This window comes from Cryptomeria japonica, chromosome 5 (assembly GCF_030272615.1).
Source record: "Cryptomeria japonica chromosome 5, Sugi_1.0, whole genome shotgun sequence".
NCBI classification, from domain to species: Eukaryota; Viridiplantae; Streptophyta; class Pinopsida; order Cupressales; family Cupressaceae; genus Cryptomeria; species Cryptomeria japonica.
Window position 1 is genome coordinate 640486557 of NC_081409.1, and position 23302 is coordinate 640509858.

At 36.1% G+C, this 23302-nt stretch overlaps 1 protein-coding gene across 8 annotated transcripts in view; it reads left to right on the forward strand.

Annotated features, from left to right (window-relative positions):
- LOC131039019 (branched-chain amino acid aminotransferase 2, chloroplastic) overlaps positions 1–20715 on the forward strand; it is a 156583-nt gene extending 135868 nt beyond the window's left edge. For all 8 annotated transcript variants that reach the window (XM_059221557.1, XM_057971653.2, XM_057971654.2 and 5 more), the window contains 3 exons: positions 16696–16791; positions 16997–17109; positions 20259–20715. In XM_059221557.1, the coding sequence (XP_059077540.1) occupies positions 16696–16791; positions 16997–17109; positions 20259–20376 (327 nt within the window). In that variant the 3' untranslated portion in view covers positions 20377–20715. The remainder of the gene's footprint in view (positions 1–16695; positions 16792–16996; positions 17110–20258) is intronic.
- Positions 20716–23302: the final 2587 nt, after the last annotated feature.

The following is a 23302-nucleotide window of genomic DNA, read 5'->3' on the forward strand; positions in this document are numbered from 1 at the left end:
GATTGCATGCTGTGAAAAATTCAAAAGTGGAGGAGCTACTATATCGCCTTGATTAAGAGGCTTGGTCAAGTGTTGAATATATTCCTTCAGGCGCTCAATTTCTTTCTTGTATTCTCTCTTCTTTTCTATCTGCTTTTCCAATCTTGCCTTCATAGAAGTGACTGAATTGTCCATGTCTTCAACCTCTTGACCCTTGTAGTTGGTCCTAAGTTGATAGTGGTGATTTCATACTCTTGAGGAGTAATATCCTCCTTCATCTTGTCCACTTTCAACACAGCTATTTGAATTGTACAACAACCCGTTTCATCCCTCTAAATTGTGGAAAACCTCTTGGTTGGCTTCTTTGTAGCAACCTTCCCTAATCTAGCCAAGAAATCAGCCGTGTCATCTTCTTCTTGGACTTCCATAGGTACTTTTATTTTCAACCTTTATTTTAACCAATCAGGAATTGTAGGTTGTTCAATGCCTTCCTCTTCCTGATTACTTTTTTCACATGGAATATCTTGACCTTCTCGAAGAGTGTAAATCATTCTCTCTTGAAATTCCTCGCCTAGAATATCCATTTCATTTTCTAATTCAAGTATCTTTGTGTCTGTAGGAGATGGGGGTTTTTCATCTTCCTGGTGGATTGTCTCTATATTTCCCTCATGGATTGGAGAAGGAATCTTTATTTCAGCCAATGAATCATCCTCAATAGTTAATACATCGTTCACATTCCTCAATAGATTTTAATGTTGCAAAAAAGAAAAATGCAAAAAGCAAAAAATAGGTGAAAAAGTTGCTTCCCGCATTGGTCCCAAAGTGCCAAAAATAAAAAAAGCTAAAAAGCAGAATCCCACAAAAATAAGGTGTCAAAATTGACCCTAAGCAATTGCATTTTTTGTCCTTCGGGCCTTCTGAGCACTTTGATGATGTCCAAACACTGTTCCGACCATGATTTCCCTACTTGACCTAGATGAATTCTCAAAAACTCTAACTACAGACTCAAAAAGAAATGGATTGATGAAATTGCAATGCTAAGACAAAACCCTAAAAAGAAAACTACTGGGGGTCCCCATTTGCAATGGGGTGATGTGTTGTGTGTAATAGGTCACAACACAACCTACTGGAAGCACTAACTCCCACTTCTGAATTTGTAGGCACCGACCTACTAGAGTCACCAATGTCTTGTTTAGTTTATGAGCACCGACTCACTAAAGGCACCAACCTCTTGATTGATTCGTGAGCACCAATTCTCTAGGAGCACCAACCCCTTATGCTAAGTTTCCACCTTGATAGTGTTGCTTCTACAACGGATGATGGATGATTTTGATCTTCACCAAATATACAATAAACTAGCTCTTGTATTTCCTTTGAATCTGCCCCAAGTTCTCTTCTCAGACTGCTATAAGGATGTAGTTCAATTATCTTGAATCTTCCCCAAATTTACTTACAAACTGCACTCACAAATCCTCCTCAAATCTGTTCATAAACTCATCCTCATAAATCTGCTCATGAAATCTTCATAGACCTGCTCATAAAGTCTTCACAAGTCTGCATATATTCTTCTTTTAGATCTCCAATAATCTTCATATAAATTTTCTCCAACTATCTGCAATACTTTTGATATTTTCTTTACAAATCTACCCTTATCCTTTTATATACATTTCTGCTTTATATTGCTCTAGATCCGCTCTATTTCCAATGGTATATCATTATATTTCATTGAGTAATACATACTTCTCATATTATTCTTTCTTCTAAATCTGGTGTATGTACATACTTGATTATCTTTAAAAACACAACACTACACACTCCTTTCATCCTACAAACTAACTTGGTTTTATACCTTTATCTTCCAAAAGTCAATACTCTTTGAAATTTAAGAGTCATGTCTTCCCATCTAATCACTGCTTTTAACTCTTTTAATTATCATTTGTTTATAACATTTTTGGATGTTTGTTTCCAAATCTCACCCTTTGATTTATTATAAACTCGCACCAATTCATTAGTGCTTGCACTCTTTAAGCACTTATTAACATCCATTAAGGTAATTGCTGTTGTATTATTGTTTTGCCATTCTTTAATTGCTTAATGAATCGTGGCATTCCTCAATGCTGATTAAAGTAATATATTGCTGTTTGTTGAATTGTTAAACTGCTAGCAGATCGCACAATAGCTTCCTTATTTTTCTATAGTTGCTGTAATTAAACTGGTTACCTTAGCAGATCTGATTGCTGTGTATGTCTTTAAGCTGCTCTCCTTATCAGTCTTCATAAACAATAATGTATGAATGAATGCTCTATAGATTGCTGTTCTTAGTCAAACAAATCTGATCCTTATTGCTGCTTGTTTAATCATTGTCTGAAGTAAGATGAGTATTGACTAATTAATAATTTATTGATTGACTACTGCTGATCACTGTCTATCATGATCACAACATACTGATTATTAGTTGCTGCTTTGTATTGTATCATTCTTGGAGTCTAGTTGCTGTTACAAACTTAATCGCTGCTGTTATTTTGCTTGTTTCTAATTCAATCACTGCCATGTCCATGTTTTTCTTTCATCAACCCTTTTATATAGTCGTCGTTCTAATCTTAATAAAGTCACTGCTTTCAATACGTTTCTTAAACACTATCACTCTCATAACAGAATATAGTCCCTGTTTTTGGTGACACATTTCTTTAAACAGATTGTTGCCTTCAACATAATCTTAAACACTTCTTCTTAGAATGTTATCGCTGTTCATTCGTTTATTTGTTTCTTTCATAAGGCTGCCCCAGTTATTAAATAGCAACCACTATGCTTCACACAAGTATTTATTAAGAATGCGTGTTTCCTTACAAATGAAGTCTCACTCAAGATTTTGAAGTTTGCATTCACTCTATCACATTAAGCACCGCAAATACAACATTCTTCATAATCGCTGCTTTCCTTTATGTTGAATGAAACTTCCATTGAAATCGCTGCTCTTAATGTGTGTAATCGTTGCATATTATATTAGTTTCTCATCCTTTTATATTACTTTAATCACTGCTCATTCAATCCTTTAATAATCATTGCTTTTGACCAATCATTGTTAATAGTAACTAACCCCTATCTTTGTATTGGTAGTTTGTGCCTACAAAGAGTTCATGTGTGCTTGATTTAAATATGATGAAGTTAAGTCCATTTCTTACCATACGAATTTCTTTCAAAATCACTTCACAATTGATCAACTTCCTCCACAAGTTTAGCATGTAGATTCCACAATTAAGGTTTCCTGAAAGGAAGATATCAGTCATTCTCTTTTCTCCAACATCTTATCACAGACCCATTTATATTGCTGCAATATTCGCTTGCGTCATCTAAGAACTATCTTGATGATCTAATCTTTAATACTATAGGAATGACCACACTTTATCAACTCCATTCCCTTCCAAAGTAAAATAATATGATCAATTTATTCATATTTTGGATATGTAGCGTCATATCACATGGTACCCTTGTCTTTCATTCCTTTGACATCAATGACAATGTTGTCTTCTTTCCTTCTTGACATCAATGACAACATTTCCAACAAGTACTTTTGAGCTGACAAACATTCTCCAAGAGAGTTTTGCTCCTAAGTTGTTGGTTCGGATTGGGTTCAGGTTCGGGTTCGGGGATCCAATTCGATGGTTTGGCTGAATTTCTTGTGGGGGTTTGGGTTCATTAGTACAAAAAACCAACTAGCATGTTTATCTGCTCTAATAAATGCTGATCAATGTGAATTATAAATTTCTTATACCAAGACCAGACATATGAACAAATCAAAACTAACAAAATCATTCATCTGCAGCCAGAAATAGTCGTTATTTACTTTCATAAATGATGTCTATTGCTTTCAGTTCAATCTATTTTTAATTTTGTATTAGCATGTAACGGTCATATGTTAAAAACACAATCCTAAGCCTAGATGAATTTACAACTGTAGCGTCCTAAAATTGCGACACTTGCAATTTCGACTGCATTTGGGTCTTCATGATGGCGGCGCAACGTTGAACCTGAATGGAGACCCCGAAACCTGCTTGCGACATCAAAATCTGCATATTTCTGCACCTTGGCCTGATCCTTCCTTGCACCCTGCTGTCCCGGTAGGTGGGACCATGGCGCCTAGCGCCCTGGTCCCTGGCCCTATTTTGGGCCCGGTCTCTTGTTGGGCATCGGGTCTTTAAGTTTGCAATTCGGAAAACAATGCTTCTAGGTCGGCCTAAGGTCGGAAAAATCAGTCTCTCAACCCTAATTGACAAGTATATAAACTACTTTTCCTCTCCTAGAAAGGGAGGAAGAAAATAAGCAAGAGCAAGGCGCGAAAGCGACATTCGAACATTCAAACATTCAAGCATTCAAGCATTCCTTCAAGCAATTGAGTATTCTAAGTCTCCATTCAAGGCTAAGTGTTGCATTCAAAGACAAGGATTCAACCATTGAAGAGGAGATCACTTACAACATACAAAATACAACATTCATTACACCTTCGCATGTAAGAATACAAACATTCTTACAACAAGGTATCAGTACTTGTTTACATTACAAACATTTACATTTACAGCATTCTCATTTCTTGGTTAATTCCAAAACCAGGGTTTGACCTAAAGGCAAACCCCTAATCCCTAACCCCCCAATCGTCCTCTCTTTTCTGTGTGTAGGTTGCAGGTACGCGGCTGTAATTGAAGATCTGGAATCCTTGTGCAGAGACGAACAGATCCCCCTTCATTTCGCGGATTTTTCGGAGGACCGTGTGCACTCCGGGCGCCATCGTCCCGTCAACTTTCGCTCAAATTTGCAGAACAGCATCGTCTCGACATTTTACTGCTAATTTCAGGTCCGCAGCTTCATCCCGTGTCCCTATCTCCATTTATAAGTGAATCTTTCTTACTTTACATGCATTCCTAGTTCAATCATTCTATCTACATTCTTTACAAAAGAGGGTATCCTTGATGTCTTAACCCTTGAAACTCATTTAGAATCCAGTCTTGCATTGTGTGAGATTGGATCTTGTGGATTTCAGCCCCTCTTTTGAATGTAAAGTCTCTCCTAAGTGAAAACCGTCAACCCTAGTGACCCTCCTTTCTCTCTCCTTGGAGTGGAGTGGGGGGAACAACTAGGGTTCGATTTTTCCGCTTTACAACAACATGTGGGCAGTACCCTAGACAAACCCAGGGACGTATTAGGACCTGATCCCTGGCCTGCCGGGAAGAACCTAATAACTTAGTTTAGCTCCCAACGCCTGATTTTGTTTGTTGATGTTCTTGATAGATGCATTGCTGATGCTTTTGTTTTTTTTGACAATATGCCATGCAATTAATGGGATTCTTCTAGAGTCATTTGGGCCTTCCCATAAGAAACACCTCTGTATCCTGTTGAAGTCCTTTTTTTGCCTTTGCAGTTAAACCAACACAAAAAAGCATACAGATTAGAACAACAACAATTACTGCCTTAAGCATAGTAATTCTTCTTGCGAATGATAACCACTTGCCCTTCCATGATTCAACTTTCTTGCTATGTTTAGTAATGGTGTCTGCTTAGTGGATGGATCGAGTCATTCCCCAGTACAATGGACTGCCCAAGCATAGGCTCGACAAGGTTATAATTAAGAAGCCCAAATATTTGCCAATTTTCGTTTAGTAGATTTTCTGGTATTAAAAAGTTATATGCTCGACTTTTCATTATTCTCTGTTTGTCTTAAGCATCTTGTGTATTCTGTTATAGTTGTTCTAATTGTCTCTATTTCCTAAAGATTTAGAATGCAATAAAGTAGGGTGTCATCGGCAAAGAGCTAGTTAATAAGTGGAGGGATGTTTTCCCCAATTGTTATGCCATTCCATTTGCCTAGTGCATCTTTTTGGACAGTCTTCCTACTCAAGGCATCTACCATTATCACAGAAAGAAAGGGGGATAATGGACCCCCTTGACAAATACCTATTGTCCCTTCAAAGAAATTGCATGGTGATCTGTTAATGAGGATTGAGTACTGCGAGGTGGATATGCATGCAAATACCCGTGTCAGCCATTTGCTACTGTCTAGTTTTAGAATCATCGCCCTTACATTATCTTTCTTTATAGTGTGAATCACCCCATGTGCAGAGTCCATTCATTATGCTCCTCCCAGGAATGAAACCACTTTGTTCTTGTGAAATGATTGTTGGCAATATCTCTTCCAATATATTTGCAATGATTTTGGTTATTACTTTGTATATTGTGTTGCACGAGAGATTGGTTCAAAGTCTGCGAAGGATGAATACTTAGCCTTCTTAGGGATCAATGCAATATTGATGTTGTTTAAATCCTTTAAAATAATTTTGATTTTCTTGATTCTTCTACCAACCTACACATATCTTTGCCCATAATACTTGAGCAAGTTTGATAGAAGGTAGGGAAGCCATTAGGCCCAGGAGCCTTGTTTGGGTGAAGTTGGAATAGTGCCATTTTGACCTCATCTTTTGAGAGGGGGGAAGTGAGCATGTCATTGTCCTCGTCTTGATTCATAGATACAATAACCTCCAAAGAATCGTTCCAGAGAGTTTTTGCATCATTTTAATTTGATAAAAGGTTATTGAAATAATAGACCCCTTCACATTGGATTTCTTGATTCTTAGTTAAGAGTCCTGCTGCTATCTATGATCTGTAAAATTATGCTTTTCCCTCTTGATTTTCATCAAAGTATGAAAAAAATTGGTATTTAATTCTTCTTCAGCCAGCCAATCTCTCTAGATTTTGACCTCCAATAGCATTTGTCTATCACCAAAACTTCTTTATGTTCTGCAAGCATTTTTTTCTCCTTGGCATAATATTCTTGAAACATTTCATTAGTTACTATTTTCTGGTTTAGATGTTCCAATTCCATCTCTATCCTTTCTTTTTCTTGAAAAATGTTTTTGAAGGATGATCTGTTCCAAATTTTGAGCTTATCTTTGATATGCTGCAATCTTTTACTGAATACAAACATCTACCTTCCTTCAATTTTAAAGGTTCTTTCCACTAGATTTCCATTAGTCTCATAATGTCTTCACTACAAAATCAAATCTTCTCAAAATAAAATTGGCTTTTTGGAGGTGGCAAATCCACCATTAAGTCTAAGACTACCGGGTAATGATTTGACAGGGATATTGGCCAAATGTGGGATATGGGCAGAGTGGTGGATTGAATCCAATTCGAGGATAGCAATAAATGGTCTAAACGTTTTGTGATATTGGTGAAACTAGGTCGTTTGTTGTTCCAGGTTTATGCTCCATTCTCATTGGTGATGTCTAGCAAGTTGTTGTGATTAAAAAGTTCTATAAAGTCTAACTGGGATTGAGAAGCACACCCAATTCCACCCATTTTCTCAGTCATATCCAATATTGCATTAAAATCACCTCCTAAGGCCAAGTTTTTGAATTCTAGCTTATTTAGATAAAAAAAAAATTCATTCCACAAAGCCCTCCTTTTAGTAGGTTTGGAATGATCATAAATATTGAAAATATAAAATTCTAGATTGGAACAAACACTATGTAGCTTTGCTAATTGCCAATTGAGACTTTGTTGATGTTTAAAGATGCTTTGCCATGTCTCCATATTAGTCCAAGGCTAGCCGAGGCTTCATTTCCTTCTATGAAATGATTGGACCATCCCTTTCGATGCTTGAGGAATAAATATGCTTCTCTTTTGTTTAGCTTTATTTTGTAAAGAATCACCATTCGATTAATTGGTTGTTTCAATGGCATTTGATCATATGTTGCTTATTAGGGGCATTTATGCCTCTATCTTCATTGATCTCCAAGGGAGGGGACTCCTCCCTTGGATCTCAACAAATAGGTTTGTTGGCATTAGATTGTCATTGATGTCAACAGTTGTAATGTCCCCATTTTCATGAGGATTAGTTCGCAGAGGGGTTTGGCCTATTACTTGGCTCTCGTAGGCCAAGAGGTTGATAAGAGGGTCGCTTGGGCAATTGCTTGTGGCTTCACATTCCATTTTAATATGATTTTTGGTGAGATAATGTATTACTTAAATAATATTATTATTTTAAGGGGAATCTTCTAGAAAGTTCAATTAAATATTATTTTATTTCTTCTAGAAGGAGGCCGACCTCTTGAAGGAAAAGAATAAATAGAGGGGGCAGCCTCATTGTTGGGCATCCAGGAATTGATATTTGCATTGTTGGGAGTTTGTGGAGCCAATGGTTTCTGTAGATCATTTCAGTCTTTGGGAACAAAAACTCCCATTGATCACATAACTGAGGGGGTGAAAGATCTCTTGAAGGGTTGCATTTGTGGAGGTGATACTTCAGTCATCTCATTGGTGCCTTATTCGTGGCCCAAGGCCAATTTGCTTCTGCTCATTTCTGAGTTTAATCTCAGACAACTTCAGATTACCATCAGCCTGGGAGATACCACGATTTTGCATCACAAGGGGCAAATGGTGCATTGATTCTACCCTCAGATTGAAGCACTCTCATCTTGAGGAGAAATCGATGGTCTTTAGTGTGGAAAGGAAGCCGTGGCACCTGCTGTTAATTGATTGAGGACTGAGACACTTCATAAACAAGGGCAACTTTGGGAAAAGCCACGATTTTGATCATAGGGCTAATTTGAGGCAACAATTCCACCTGCAAGTTGGACTGCTCTTCCTGTGAAGACAGTGCGATGGTTTTTGGTGCTCAAGGTAGCACGTGGGAACTGTCTTTTATTTGTTTGAGTCTGAAACATATCAGAATAGGGACAGCTGGAGGAAGGAATTCAATTTGTGCCAAAGGGAGACTCTTTCAATTGGTTATTGCTTTCTTCTTCAAACATCACTTGGGGCGATATTATAATCAGGTTCCTGGTCTAATTTGTATGAGATTACAATGTCAATTTTGATTCTTAGTGATGCTGTTGTAAGTGGTCATTTATAGGTTGTCATACATATTTAGTTGTAAGCCAAAGATTGTTTGCATTCAATAGAAGTGTTCAGATTTGGTGACATGTCTGATGTAAAGATCCTTCATTTTCAGCTTATGTGATGCATGACAATTGTTTGATGAAATGTCAATCAACTATAGATGTTGAAATTGAACTGGTTCGTACATTGTCGTCAATAGTTGATTCTTTCTCAGTTCTTTGCATTGCGTTTATATGTTCAAATAATCAAACATAAACTACAACATCAATAATATGCAAAGTTATGCACACCTTTCCTGTGTCAATGACACACAAGTTATCAGTCTGAAACTTTAGAACAACAGATTGAAGGTTGGAAGTCAATTGTTTGTCAATATTCCTTGCACATTTCAGTCATACAACAGCAGGGGATATTACAGTGGTATCAGAGCCAAGATCTTGCCATCCTGTGGTCACTTAAAGTTACAAGCATGGCTTCATCGAGTGAAAGAAATTTGAAAGAAAGGATTTACAGGGCAAGAAAGAAATTAGAACATACATCTCAGTAAAAGGAGGTTCTTCCAAGTACTTTGGAGTAGGTAGAGGCTTGTTTATGCAAGGTTGGCAAGATCCATCCCAAACAAGGCAACTTGCTATAACTCCATTTGTATGTTCTTTGGTCAAGCCACGACTTATGAGACATCATGATGAGGTGATAAAACTTGCAACTATTTCATGCATTAGTGAAATTATCAGGATAACAGCCCCTAATGATCCTTATGACAGCCATATTATGAAAGAAGTACTTCAGATCATGGCGGCAAGCTTTGAAGGTTTGGATGACATCAAGAACCCTTATTTTTCTAAGAGGGTAAAACTACTTGAAATATTTGCAAAGTTCAGATTTGAAAACATTATGATAGCCATGGATTGTGTAGATATCATTCGCAAGATGTTTCATATATTTTGGAGGGTTATTGATGAGGTTCATCCTAGTAGCGTGATTGCTTCTATATCATGTTTTCAGTTTTGTATGAGGAGGATGATGCAATTTCTAAACTCATGTCAAATGACTTGTGGGCTGTTTGGAAAGGTGAGCAAGATATGTCACCCATGGCACATGAATTGTTAAGGAGATTGGTTGAACAACATAAGGATAGAGATACCTCACCTATGATATGCAAAAAATTATATGATGACTTTGTTAGGCATGCTGATTTAATTCAAGAGATATGAGGACATCCTTGGGGAATGAGTTGTCTGCATCATCTTTGCAAGAAGTTTCACTTGAGACTACTACATTAGAGGCCCAAGATATTGAGGTGGATGTGAAAATTGATCCTTTACCTAGTGGAGCAGCCACTAGTGTTTTGACTACACATGATAGAGGAGACACTTTTCAATGGCATGATATCATCACTGATTTGTTTGAGGACAGCAACATTATGCTCCATAATTCTCATGAGATTGTAGTCCTTACACATGGAAGAATTTGTGAAGATGAGTCTACAAGTGTGGGGCATGAAGTTTGCATTGAAGAGGTGCTTGAAAAGGGCGAAGACTTTACACAATGGTATGTCAACTATAATGATTTTGATAACAAAAGTCATACTTCTTTACATCAACATGAGGTAACCACATTGGCACATTAGGAAGATAGTATTATGGAATCTTTTTGTGATAACACTCAAGTTGTGGGTGATAAACATGAGGAAGATAATATAGACTCAAGCCTCAAAGGCCATGCAATTGTTCATCTTCCCAAGGAGGAATTCGAAGGCAAGGACAAACAAGTTGAAATCAGTCCCTATTTTCTGTGCATGAACAGCAGCGGTATGTCTTCACTTTCTCATGATATGGCAACCTTTAATTATGGAATAGGAAGTGACATAAGTATGGTTGGTAGACATGATGCAAGTAGAAGACATGGAAATTTTGATGTTGCATCTCATTTCAAGACAAGTTTTAGGCACTTTGGAGCAGCTGATATGGAGCAGTCCCAAAGGCTGATTGATGGATGGCTAGAAAGGGCAAAGCAAGTCAAGTTGTTGGTTCAACAAACCAAGCTCCATCTTCAACACATTCAGGACATTCAACACTCCATAGAAAATGATAGGCAAAGCTTGTCCAATTCTGGAAATTTTGTTGAGGTTGAACATTCTTTTGAGGGTGATGATGATTTTTGTGATGACACTCATAGTGGATCAGCCACTCAAGAGTTGTCCTTGGTGGGTAATGAAGGCAACCACAATCCATCTTTAGATTTTTTACCTATTTCATATGATATGGCAGCTGTCTACTTTTGTTGGTTGGTGATTTAATCTTCTTAGATTCGTCATTGATTGATGGCTGCCCTACTTGGGTTTCCATTGCACATCTTTTTTTGGCATGGTTCACATCAGCTATTGAGTTGATACAACAGATTCAGTTGGTGGTGTTAGTGCTGGTGTTACAGGAGCTCTTTGGTGATAGCAGGGACATAACACATATCTTTCTTTGGGATCCAGGTGGAGTAGAGTTTTTTCTTTGCAGCTGAGATTGCTTGGGGACAAGCAATTTCAGGGAGGGCAGATTGTAATGTCCCCATTTTCATGAGGATCAATTTACAGAGGGGTTTGGCCTATTACTTGGCCCTCGTAGACCAAGAGGTTGATAAGAGGGTCGCTTGGGCAGTTGCTTGTGGCTTCACATTCCATTTTAATATGATTTTTGGGGAGATAATGTATTCTCACGTTTCATGTCACGTTTGTTGCACTTCATATTCATAATGATATTTAACTATCTAAAATGCAATTAAATAATAAAGTCACTTAAATAATATTATTATTTTAAGGGGAATCTTCTAGAAAGTTCAATCAAACATTATTTTATTTCTTCTAGGAGGCCGACCTCTTGAAGGGAAAGAATAAATAGAGGGGGCAGCCTCATTATTGGGCATCTAGGAATTGATATTTGCATTGTTGGGAGTTTGTGGAGCCAATGGTTTCTGCAGATCATTTCAGTCTTTGCGAACGAAAACTCCCATTGATCGCATAACTGAGGGAGTGAAAGATCTCTTGAAGGGTTGCATTTGTGGAGGTGATACTTCAGTCATCTCATTGGTGCCATATTCGTGGCTCAAGGCCAATTTGCTTAAGTTCGATTTGAGAAGCTGAAGGAGACATCGTGAATGTTAGAGGATTTCAATCCTTTCAAGGAGCTATTAGCATATGCTCATTTCTGAGTTTAATCTCAGACAACTTCAAATTACCATGAGCCTGGGAGATACCACTATGTTGCATCGCAAGGGGCAAATGGTGCATCGATTCTACCCTCAGACTAAAGCACTCTCATCTTGAGGAGAAATCGAAGGTCTTTAGTGTGGAAAGGAGGCCCTGGCAACTGTTGTTAATTGATTGAGGACTGAGACACTTCATAAATAGGGGTGACTTTGGGAAAAGCCACGATTTTGATCATAGGGCTAATTTGAGGCAATGATTCTACCTGCAAGTTGGACCTCTCTTCCTGTGAGGACAAGGCAATGGTTTTTGGTGCTCAAAGTACCACGTGGGAACTGTCTTTTATTTGTTTGAGTCTGAAACATATCAGAACAAGGATGCCTGGAGGAAGGAATTCGATTTGTGCCAAAGGGAGACTCTTTCAATTTTTTATTGCTTGCTTCTTCAAACATCACTGGGGTGATATTATAATAAGGTTCCTGATCTAATTTGTATGAGATTACAATGTCAATTTTGGTTCTCAATGATGCTGCTGTAAGTGGTCATTTATAGGATGTCATACATATTTAGTTGTAAGCCAAAGATTGTTTGCATTTAACAAAAGTGTTCAGATTTGGTGACATATGTCTGATGTAAAGATCCTTCATTTTCAGCTTATGTGATGCATGGCAATTGTTTGATAAAATGTCAATCACTATAGATGTTGAAATTGAACTGGTTTGTAAAATTCCTAACTAGGTTCTGTTAACAATCAATTTATAACCAGGCATGACATAGTAGGAACTTGTTTGTGCAGTAAAACCAATGGTGGATATGACATCTTATACAGCATTCACTTATTTGGCATTTTATTGATTCCAAGAATCAACGTTACATACAATAACTGGGACATTCACTGTAAACAAAAAGATCAATTCCTTCTTAACAAGACAGAGGTAAAGTTTGAGTTATAGTTCACCTGACTACGGGTTAAACATTCACGCTGATCAGAATGAACGAAGCTTATATAATATTCAGTTTGCATTTGGTTTGTACACCACCATTCCTTCTATATTGCTATCTGATACCAAATCACTGCGATACTGTTATGACATGCGATTCCTTGCCCATTGTACACGCTGTGACCACTGGGAATCCACCGTAATCACTGACGGTCTTTACTTCATTCCCAGTTTTGCTGGAACACATACACTATGCAATGGAATCTCCTTCCGTGACTGCTGGGAAAGGGAACTACATAGTGTGTACTACACCCGATATCGGGTTTCCTGCAATGAACAGTTACTCCTATACTTCGCGTGGCTGCTGCGTCTTCCATGGCTACACCCAATGTTGGGTCAAGACTGCGGGAATAGAAATGTCATCTACATGTTCTCTCAACCCGTCACTATTCCCACCACTCTGCTGTTAACTTCCTTTCGTCTGGTACTCACGCCGTTGTGTTCTCTACCAATATTCACGCCACTAAACTACTCTGTGGCTTTATTCTTCGGTTCTGATAGGCCAGTATTGGCTGGCGAAGGGAACTATTCAACAAGAGTTGATATTGCGTAGATATCCAAATTTCTCTTCCAGGTTTCTTTTTTAATAAAATCTTCTGTGTTCATCACGGGTGCTGCCCATTCTTTTATATTATCATCCGTTGGTTATAAATCCCATTAAAAATCCCGTAATAATTAGGATTAATTACGGTGTAAAACAAATACATGTAAATAAAGACATTCTTGTAAATATTAATAATTTATATAAATGAATGGGAGAATTTGTATAAAATAATTAATATATTTTTATACTTTCATCAATCAAATATTAGGGGACATGACATGGTTCTTACATTGTCTTCAATAGTTGATTCATTCTCAGTTCTTTGCATTTCGTTTATATGTTCAAATAATCAAACATAAACTACAGCATCAATAACATGCAAAGTTATGCACACCTTTCTTGTATCAATAACACGCAAGTTATCAGTCTGAAACTTTAGAATAGTAGATTGAAGGTTGGAAGTCAATTGTTCGTCAATATTCCTTGCACATTTCAGTCATATAACAGTAGGGGATATTATAACAGTTGAGTAGATGCATGGGACAGAGATGCAGGAGGATGAGTGTCCCAGATGAAGTTCAAATTGGTTGATGTGGTGTTGTCTCAGGTTGGTAGAGTTGAGCAAGCTAAACAAGCATGGAGTTAGCCAACAGACTATGTTTACCGCTTTGTGGAGGAAGGCAAGTCTGTAGTTGTTTCGCAGTTATTGTTATTTCGCAATCTAACCTGTTTGCGATATTGCGACATGAAGCAGAGGAGACCGTCATAGTTTTTCGTAGTTTCGCAAGAGAGAAACAGTCCCCTTCCAACCTGGCTACGAAATCATGACAAGTCTTCTATGGTTCTACGGGAAGCAGCAAATACCACATTGTCCACATCGTGCTTATCACCACAGTGAAGATAGAGGAGAAAGAGTGGTCGTTGTTTCGTAGGTCAACATGTTTGCATTGACCGAAGATGGCTGGCAAAAAGAATTGCTGATAACATGTGTTTATCGCCATGGTCTCCGCGCATTTGCAAGAGATGCCTTCTCTAGAACTACTGGCGATCCTTTGAAATTATTACAAATTGGTACTGTGTTGATGTCACCACACAAGTTGTCGATCATGGGGCTGCTATCAGTAGAGCATCGGGCTATTGCGCTTTTTAAGAACCATGGAACAATCGAACGTGTGTGCAGAAAGATCCCTAGAGTGTTATCGGTCAATATGAGACTTGTGTGGGACCCATTGACACAACACTATCGGGGATCGGAGATCAGGTGGAATGAGAGTTGATGACAATGAGGACTAAATGAGTTACACTTCCATCAAATGGCGATAGACTGATAAAGCAAAGGGTAGGGCCCCTTTAGATATAAGTGAGACTTCACGTCTAAAATAAGGTTGATCGGCCGATTAAGTAGTTTTGGAACTAAGGAATGTGAAGTGCGAAAATAAGTGAAGTAGATATATTTTGCGATGTTGAAAACCTGATGGGTATTTCACCAAATGCTGACTCAGAAGCGGTCCACATAAGCGTTTGACCAAGTTTGACCCTATGATGAAGATGATGTGCATTGTGGAGGACGTGGCATGTACAGGACAAATCAGATATTGCTAACAGGAAATGGTTGATATCTGTTTGATCAAATCTGATCGCCGAAGGAAGAAACACTTAAGGAAGGTGGATGCATTTAATGCTGACAGTTGAAGAACTAGTAGGAGAAGATTAGAAGATCTTCAGTCGACAAGACATTAAATCAGTGGGCAGGAGAAGATTACTAAATATAGTAATTTGAACGCAGAGAATGTTTGAAGCAGGACAAGATACAATCAATAATGGTAGCCAATCAATTTGTAGAGTAGATGCAGAATATCAAATCTGCCTGGACATCACAATGAGCATTTATTTCCAGCCCTTGGCGGGAAAGTTAGCTAGCGACAGAGAAAGAGATGATGAAAAGGAGATTGGTGAGTGTGTTGAAGGGTGAGTAGAAGGAAAAAGAAGAGACGTGTATGCTGTATAGAGTGTGCAGAAAAGAAAAATGTAAAGCACAGAAGGTAGCATAAAGGGTGTCGAAAACATAGGAAGTAATCCACTCTGAGAAAAATCAAGAGAGAGAGACGAAGACATCTGAACAGAGTGCAGAGACCTAAGAGTAGAGAGAGAAGAAAACAAGGGTGAAGAGAAGAAGACAAAGGTGCAGAGAACCCAAAAGGTTATACACACAAAGTGAAGTAGAGAAGGAGAACTGCATAGTGCAGAAATCAGTGAGCAGGGTGCAGAGACAAGAAAAGGACAAAGAGAAGAGGACATGGGTTGTTAGCAGAGATCAGAGAGCAGAGAACCAAGCCGGTGAGTAGAGAAGAGTTGAACCATTCTCAAGCATAGAAAACACACTGAGTTACAGAACATCATCTGTAACAAGGTACTCAACTTGTAGCTGTAATCATCTGAGTGGGTGCTCAGATCAGGGGTTGGTGCTCCTTTGGGTTGGTGCCCATAAACTTCGTAATCAAACTCTTACCATTGTGAGGCTGGATTAGAGTAGCATTTCTCACCGAGGTTTTCCCCATTGTGTGTTTTCTTCGTATATCTTGTGTTATGGGTTTGCCTCCTATGTGTGTGTGTAGATTAGTTTAATATCTTTGCTCATAGTTGCTTGACCTTTGTTATTATAGCTTTGATCTGTTAGATAGTTCAAGTGTTTTTTTGTTACCACTAATTCACCCCCCCTCTTAGTGGTCCATTTGTGAACCTTCGAGGTTTTGATGGATTTTTAGTCTTCACAAAGAGCCTCCTCTTCTCTCTTCTCCTTGTTGGCTATCCTTCCTTTGCAAAGCCCTTTCCATCCAATGCCCTCGTTTAGAATTTTGGATGCCAATTGACTTATTCATCTTGGATTAGGAGCTTTTTAATTCCCATGTTTAATATTGTTGCTCTTGCTTTGGTTTGTTTTCCATTTGGGATGAATTCGATTCAAATGTGGGTGGTTTTTTAGCTTTTCATGTTACTCTTACTTGTAGGATTTCTTTCTACGTTTACTGGAAAGCTAAGTATTTCTCTTTTAATTCATAAGACATTTCATTAGACATTCTTTGCAGGGTAATATTATTTCTACTCCAGCACTGCATGGAACGGTGCTACCTGGAGTTACAAGGAAAAGTATCATTGCATTGGCTCGTACTCGAGGTTATGAGGTATGCAGCTTACTGTTAAATATATCGTCTTTCAAGTACCAAATACTTCACTTAATTTGCATTAAGAACGTTCAATTGTTACATAAATTTTCCAAGTTGGGGTTGAAAATATGTGTGGTCTTTTGAAAATATTTTAAGTTAACCGTTTATTTAGCTGCAAATTATTATGCTAAGTTTAGATTTTAATGTTTTTTTATCTTTGTAGGTCCAGGAACGATTAGTATCCATAGATGAGTTGCTTGATGCAGATGAGGTGTTCTGCACAGGCACAGCAGTGGTGGTCTCTCCTGTAGGAAGCGTCAGTTATCTTGAGAGAAGGCAAGTAACTTACCTAAAGGCTTATTTCTGTCTACCATGCTTTACATTCTAATTAAAGTTGGTGGACTACTAATCCATAATTGAGCCACAGATAATAGTAGAAATTAAGTATCACATGAATATGGACTGTGTTAATAATCAAATGTGTGACAATTAAGAAGAAAGGATACTTTGGCTAAAGAAGTAAGCACACAATTTTTTGTTAGGAAGCAGACATATACAGTAACATGTGAATTGTTAATGAGATATGAAGTATTTTGGGATACATTTTGTCCTTTGTTCTACTTAGTACCACATTGTTAAGCCCGTAACATTAACTATAATAGAATTCTACTTTTCTATATATTAGAATATTCAGATCTGCCTCCTTTCATGCAATCCAACTCAGTTGTCTATATATAGATGTTGGGAATTCTCCTCTCTGTTGAAGGCTTTAGAAGTAGAATGGGAAGAAGAAAAGATAGACTGTTTGTTTTAAGTTCTTTTTATTTTCTAGCGTTGGGAATATATGTACAAAAATGGACACACACAAAAATGTCACTTCGTTAGATGATCAGGTATTTTATTATCATGGATGAGGTGAAAGATGGTGAAGTAACAGTAGTGGACAGATGATTAAATTCTTTATTTGACTATGGTTTTTTTTAATAAGATGATAGTGATTAAAGGCCCAGACAGGTACCAGAATTGGCTTGGACCGTGGGTTTGCTCCCCATTGGCCTCGGGTTCGACTCTGAGGCCTGGAATCACCCGATGGACCTGGCTGATGGGCTGCTTGGCTCATCTCTAGGGACTAGTCTCGCCTCAGCTCTCCCCTCTCCTGACCCCCAACTTTTTTGTTCATGGCCAAGGTAAGGTTCTCAAGTTTGGGCGCTGGGTTGGGTTGTAGGGATACCCTGGGTTACCAAAAAAAAAAGATGATAGTGATTAAGGTGTTGGTTAATAGAATATGAAATTGCAGGGATTCTTTGAATGTTAACTTTGTTTCTTGGTTCTTTAAGATGAAAAATTATATAAGAGAGCAAGGGATACATGTATAACCTCTCCTTGTAACTCTTCTGTAAGGTTTTGTCACAACGTAGGATATATGTGAAAGGTTCAAAGGTAAATTCCAATCTGAATTTTTTATTTATCTTCATACAAATTGTTTGTATGTAAGGTCGGTCTTATTTGAACATATTTGAGTGTGAATGTCGTTTTTTGAAAATTCCTTTTTTAAATGATTAAAATAAATTAATTTATTATAAATATTTTAATGAATCTAAATGAATTTACAAATTGTTTTATACTTTATGTTTTGTGAATAAATATATGAATGAATGAATTATTGATATATGATTAATAATTATATTAAAATATTTGAAGTGTTCTAATTAATTTAATTGATCAATTAATTAAATATTATCACTTCGAAAAAATATAGTCTTTCTAAAAAAGTAAAAGCAGAAAATTCAATCTTCTTTTTTATTTTTGCTCAATCAATCTTTCAGGGATCCATAGACATTTAATTTTAAAGAAATACAGTGCTGCTTTCAATAATTAAGAAAAGGTTTTGATTTGAAAATTTAATTTAATTTTTTTTGATTAATATTAGAAGTTTATTGTGGGTTTTATAGTTGAAAAGTTTATAGATTCAACAATAATTTGGCTAAACCAAAATTTTCAATCACTTAAGATTCGATAAAAATTAATAAAGTTTTGAGCACTAAAAATAGACAAACTTGTTAAAAAATTCTTCAAAAATGTGTCTACTATTAAATTTAGGGAACATAATATTGATTTCTAACAAAGTTTTGAGCACTAAAAATAGATGAATTTGTAAAAAAAATCTTCAAAAATATGCCTACTATTAAATTTAGGGAACATGATATTGATTTCCTACATATATAGATCAAAGTTGAGTTCAATATATATCATAGACTCGTTTGTTATTTTATCACATTAATTATGGACTAAGAATCCACTATTTATATAAATTAATAGTAGTCTAAGCATTCTCTTAAAAAAGGGTGCTTTGAAAACTTCAAATGGTAACTTGATTCAGAAATCATTATTGCTGTAATCCCTAAGAATTGCATCTATACAAGGATTAAATATATTTATGTTGACTTGTACAACAACTGAAAACAACTTTACAACAATTGAAAACTTGTTACCCAATTGAAAACTATTACTAGCAATTGAAAATTGTTGACCAACAATTGAATAGTGTTGTGCAACAGTAAAAAACTTATCATGCAGCAAAAAAAATAAAGCTACAGAATTGCAATTTAGCAATAGGAACCTTCTTACACCAACTACTTGTCACCAACAAATTTATAAACATGATTTTTAATTATTGTTGAATCCTTCTCATGAAGTAGGGGATTTATTGATAACAGCGTGGTCATCACAATCTATATATTATTTAGAGCTAAAAATGTGTTCTACTCACATTATGGTGTCATATAATTATAAATTACATATGCATATGAATATTTACAAATTTCATTCATGAAAAATTTGGTCCTTAATCAATCTCACTTTTTTCTTTTAGAGCTGGAGAAGGCTTTCGGGGGTGGCAATCATTAGTATGGTCAAGGATTAGTGCCCCTAATTAGGGCTTGGAGGTAGAGTGTCCAATGAGGTTGAAGGGCATTGCCCTTTGTGTTTTCTCTATCATGATATAGGATGGGTTCGAGGTGTAGAGAAGCCCACCGAGCCCAAATTAAGGTCTTTGAGACCTCATGAACCTTCATGACATGTTCAAATACTTGGAAAACAACGGTTGAAATTTGAAAAAATAAATACAATATACTGCAGTTGCAAAGACAATCCTTTTAAATATTTAGAAGATTTTAACTTTTTTTAATTGTAAAAATTACCTTTTAAAATTCTAAATACTAAATAAAACAGACTGTCTAATTGTGTGAAAAGGGATATCCCCTACAAATTTCCAAGTTCCCCAAAACATTAAAAAAATTTAAAGAAAATACATCCCATAAAACATTGCTAATTACTATAACTAACTTTTCTTAAATTTAGAATTCCTGATGTAAATTAGCCTTTTGTGTTGGATGAGACTGTGAAGGCTAGTGGGTACCCTATTTTATTAAATTCAATGTACAAAAATAACTTTTCTAACTTCCAGTTAATTTGTGTTCGTGCAGAGTGACTTACAGGAGCGGATCTCCAGGAGGAGTGTCAGAAGAATTATATTCAGCTCTTACGAGCATTCAATTGGGTTTGGCTGAGGATAGCATGGGATGGACTTTCGAGGTAAAATAGACAGTTGATAAAGATGATCAATTTGTATCCTATGCTGTTGCATATTGAAATATGCCAAATCACCACATATTAAACTGATCTCACAACAAGAAGAAAATGTAAATATCTCATTATCTGTATGCTCTCTGAGAAAATAATTTTGTATAGACATGGAAGGAGAAAATGAATGTTTACCAGTATGTGTTGGGCTCCTTTGTTTGCCACATTTTGGTAGGGTGCAGATCTGGTTCTCATCTAAAAAGACAGATTTATTATGCAAAAAGAAATATCACAGTTTGTAATTAACTTTTATAATTGATACTATAATTTAATAAATTTATAGAATAATTACTTCTTAAATTTATATAAAATATTTTAATCTTCCAACTGAGAAAAATAACCTTCAGACCTTATTAGGTGTTTCAATCTTTAAAAAACACTTTTTTAGACATCTTAGAAATATATCGCCATTCTTTAGACCATAGTATGCAAGCTTGGACTCTGTGGACACATTTTAGGCTCAAACATAGATTCTGACTCGGAACAAGATTTTGGCATTACTTGGAAAACTAAAATAATGAGTTTTGATGTAACTTTATAAAAAGCAGCCACTATAGAACTAGCTTCGGTTTATACATTTACTTTGAATGGAGATTGTTTTACGTGAATCTTTTGTTTAAAAGACATGATCTTTGCATGATATCAAGGAGTACGAGGTAGTCCCATGTTGGTCTAATCCATCTATAGACCCATACACAGATGGCTGGCATCGTGGACTATAAAAGCCCCTTTCCTTTCCTTTCAACAAAGCTATCATTTAGTGTTACACCTGGTGTTCAACCATAAAATTTAATATCATGAAATGCTAGATCTTTCACAAAGGCTTATCAAATTTTCAAGCGTGTTGAGTTGAGCCAGAAAATCTTCTTGTGGTTGACTCAGCTTGCAACTTTAATAGATAATCAGAGTATCTATTATATTCTATAGATTTAGAATCACAGTGAATAAGGTAGAGGTCTTAGTTTTCATATAATAGTGAAATTTGTATTTTAATGGCAATTTTATTTTAAGTTTGTGTTTATTTTAAGAAAATGTATATATGGTGTAATCTTGTCTCAAGCTGGACTAATTCTTTTAGTCTATCCATCAAAATGTATATATGATGTAATCTTGTATGAAGTTGGACTAAATTTTTTAGTCTATCCATCTTTATACACATTTTTACGTGTGTAGTCCTCTCCACCCTTTAAATTTATCTTTATATGGTTGTCTATTTAACCAAGTCATTTTTATAGTTGTAGGATTGATTTGGACCCTTTTCAAAATTCAAAATTTAAATTTGACTATCTTATATTTTCTCACCTTAAATTGACTACACATTATGTCAAATTTGATGATATGTTCTAGTATGCTTAAAAATTCAAAACTAATCAATTCAAAATTCATTCCTTCTAAAGCATGAAAAGAGCAATTAATAGAAAAACGCTTAGATTTGGTGCACTAAGTGTGTGTGTGTGTGTGTGATCTTAGGAGGCTGGCTTATTATTTTCTATAACTTTGTACACATTTTTTAGGGTTAGCTTAGCAGTACTAATAGCTTTGCGAAGAAATGATAACAAAGTATTTATGAAGAATGCTGCTAATATTAAAGTTTGCATTTTCATACACCTTTGTATCAATATGGAAAACCTTGCAAATGTAGGATTTGATTTACAAGATAACTTTTGGTATTTTAAAAGTCATCTTTCATATGATTTCAATAGATTGATTAATGTATAAGAAGAAAGAGAAGAGATTACTTGGAAATGAAGTAAAATACTAGGTGATTGGGAAAGAAGGAATTAATATCAAATATTGCACATTGTATTTTACCTCAAGACAACAATTATAAGTGAAGAAGATCAAGCATAGAGATGCAAGGTTTCAATATCAAAACCTATAATATACATTAGGCACAAAATCTCATGAGATGTGGTAGGAGTGAACATCACTAGATTATTTAGATTTATAGGACCCAACCTACACTAATCTATCAAGAGGAAATAGAAGGAAAATATTTTAAGAATTTTTTTAATTATTTCATCTAATAGTACAAATGCCTGAGTTCACTAGGTGACATGGTCAAAATTGGAAGAAACATGCAATCTAAAATAGAGAACAAGCACCATGCTTAGAATCTCACTACTATTAACTACAATTTCATATAAATGTAATACATAGTTTCAAGAGTTTAAATAGCTAGATCGACTTGAAACATCCATAGCTAATCAAGGAAATCCAATATGTTATTTTGATAGACTTTTCAAAGGCTCCAAATTTTCTTACAACTTCTAACATAGTTAACTAATCAAGAATTATAATAGATTGGCAAATTTAATTTTAAAAACATATATATCATCCCTTGAAACTCTTAGCCAATTTTGATTAGTTAAGCACGGGAAGGGTCTAGACTCGTAACATGTCAGCCATCAAGGCAAATGGAGCAAATCTCACGAGAGTGAGATTGGGAAAAAGAAGAAGAGTGAGCTTTTAATTGGAGGTGGGAATCGATGGGAGACTAGGGTCTTGACCTTGCACAATAGAATTCTCTTTCACCACACTCAAAGTAGTAAAAAGAATTGTGCTAAACAACAAATTAATCTTTTAGACTACAAACAATGAATGACACAAGCATTCAACATACATAATTAGAAGCTAAAGAGTACACCAAACTAGAAGAAACTAATATAAATTAGGCCTCTAAAAATTAACAAAATATCTTTTCTATTGAGAGAAAATTCTATTTATAATAAAGATGTTATTTAGATCTTCTATGTAGTTGCAATCTTAAACATCTTGGGATGATCTCATATAGACATTGGAAACTCTACAACTCCACACGTAAAATGTATATCCATGTGTCTGAACACACTGATTTTTGACACACTTTCATGACCTAAAAGATTAC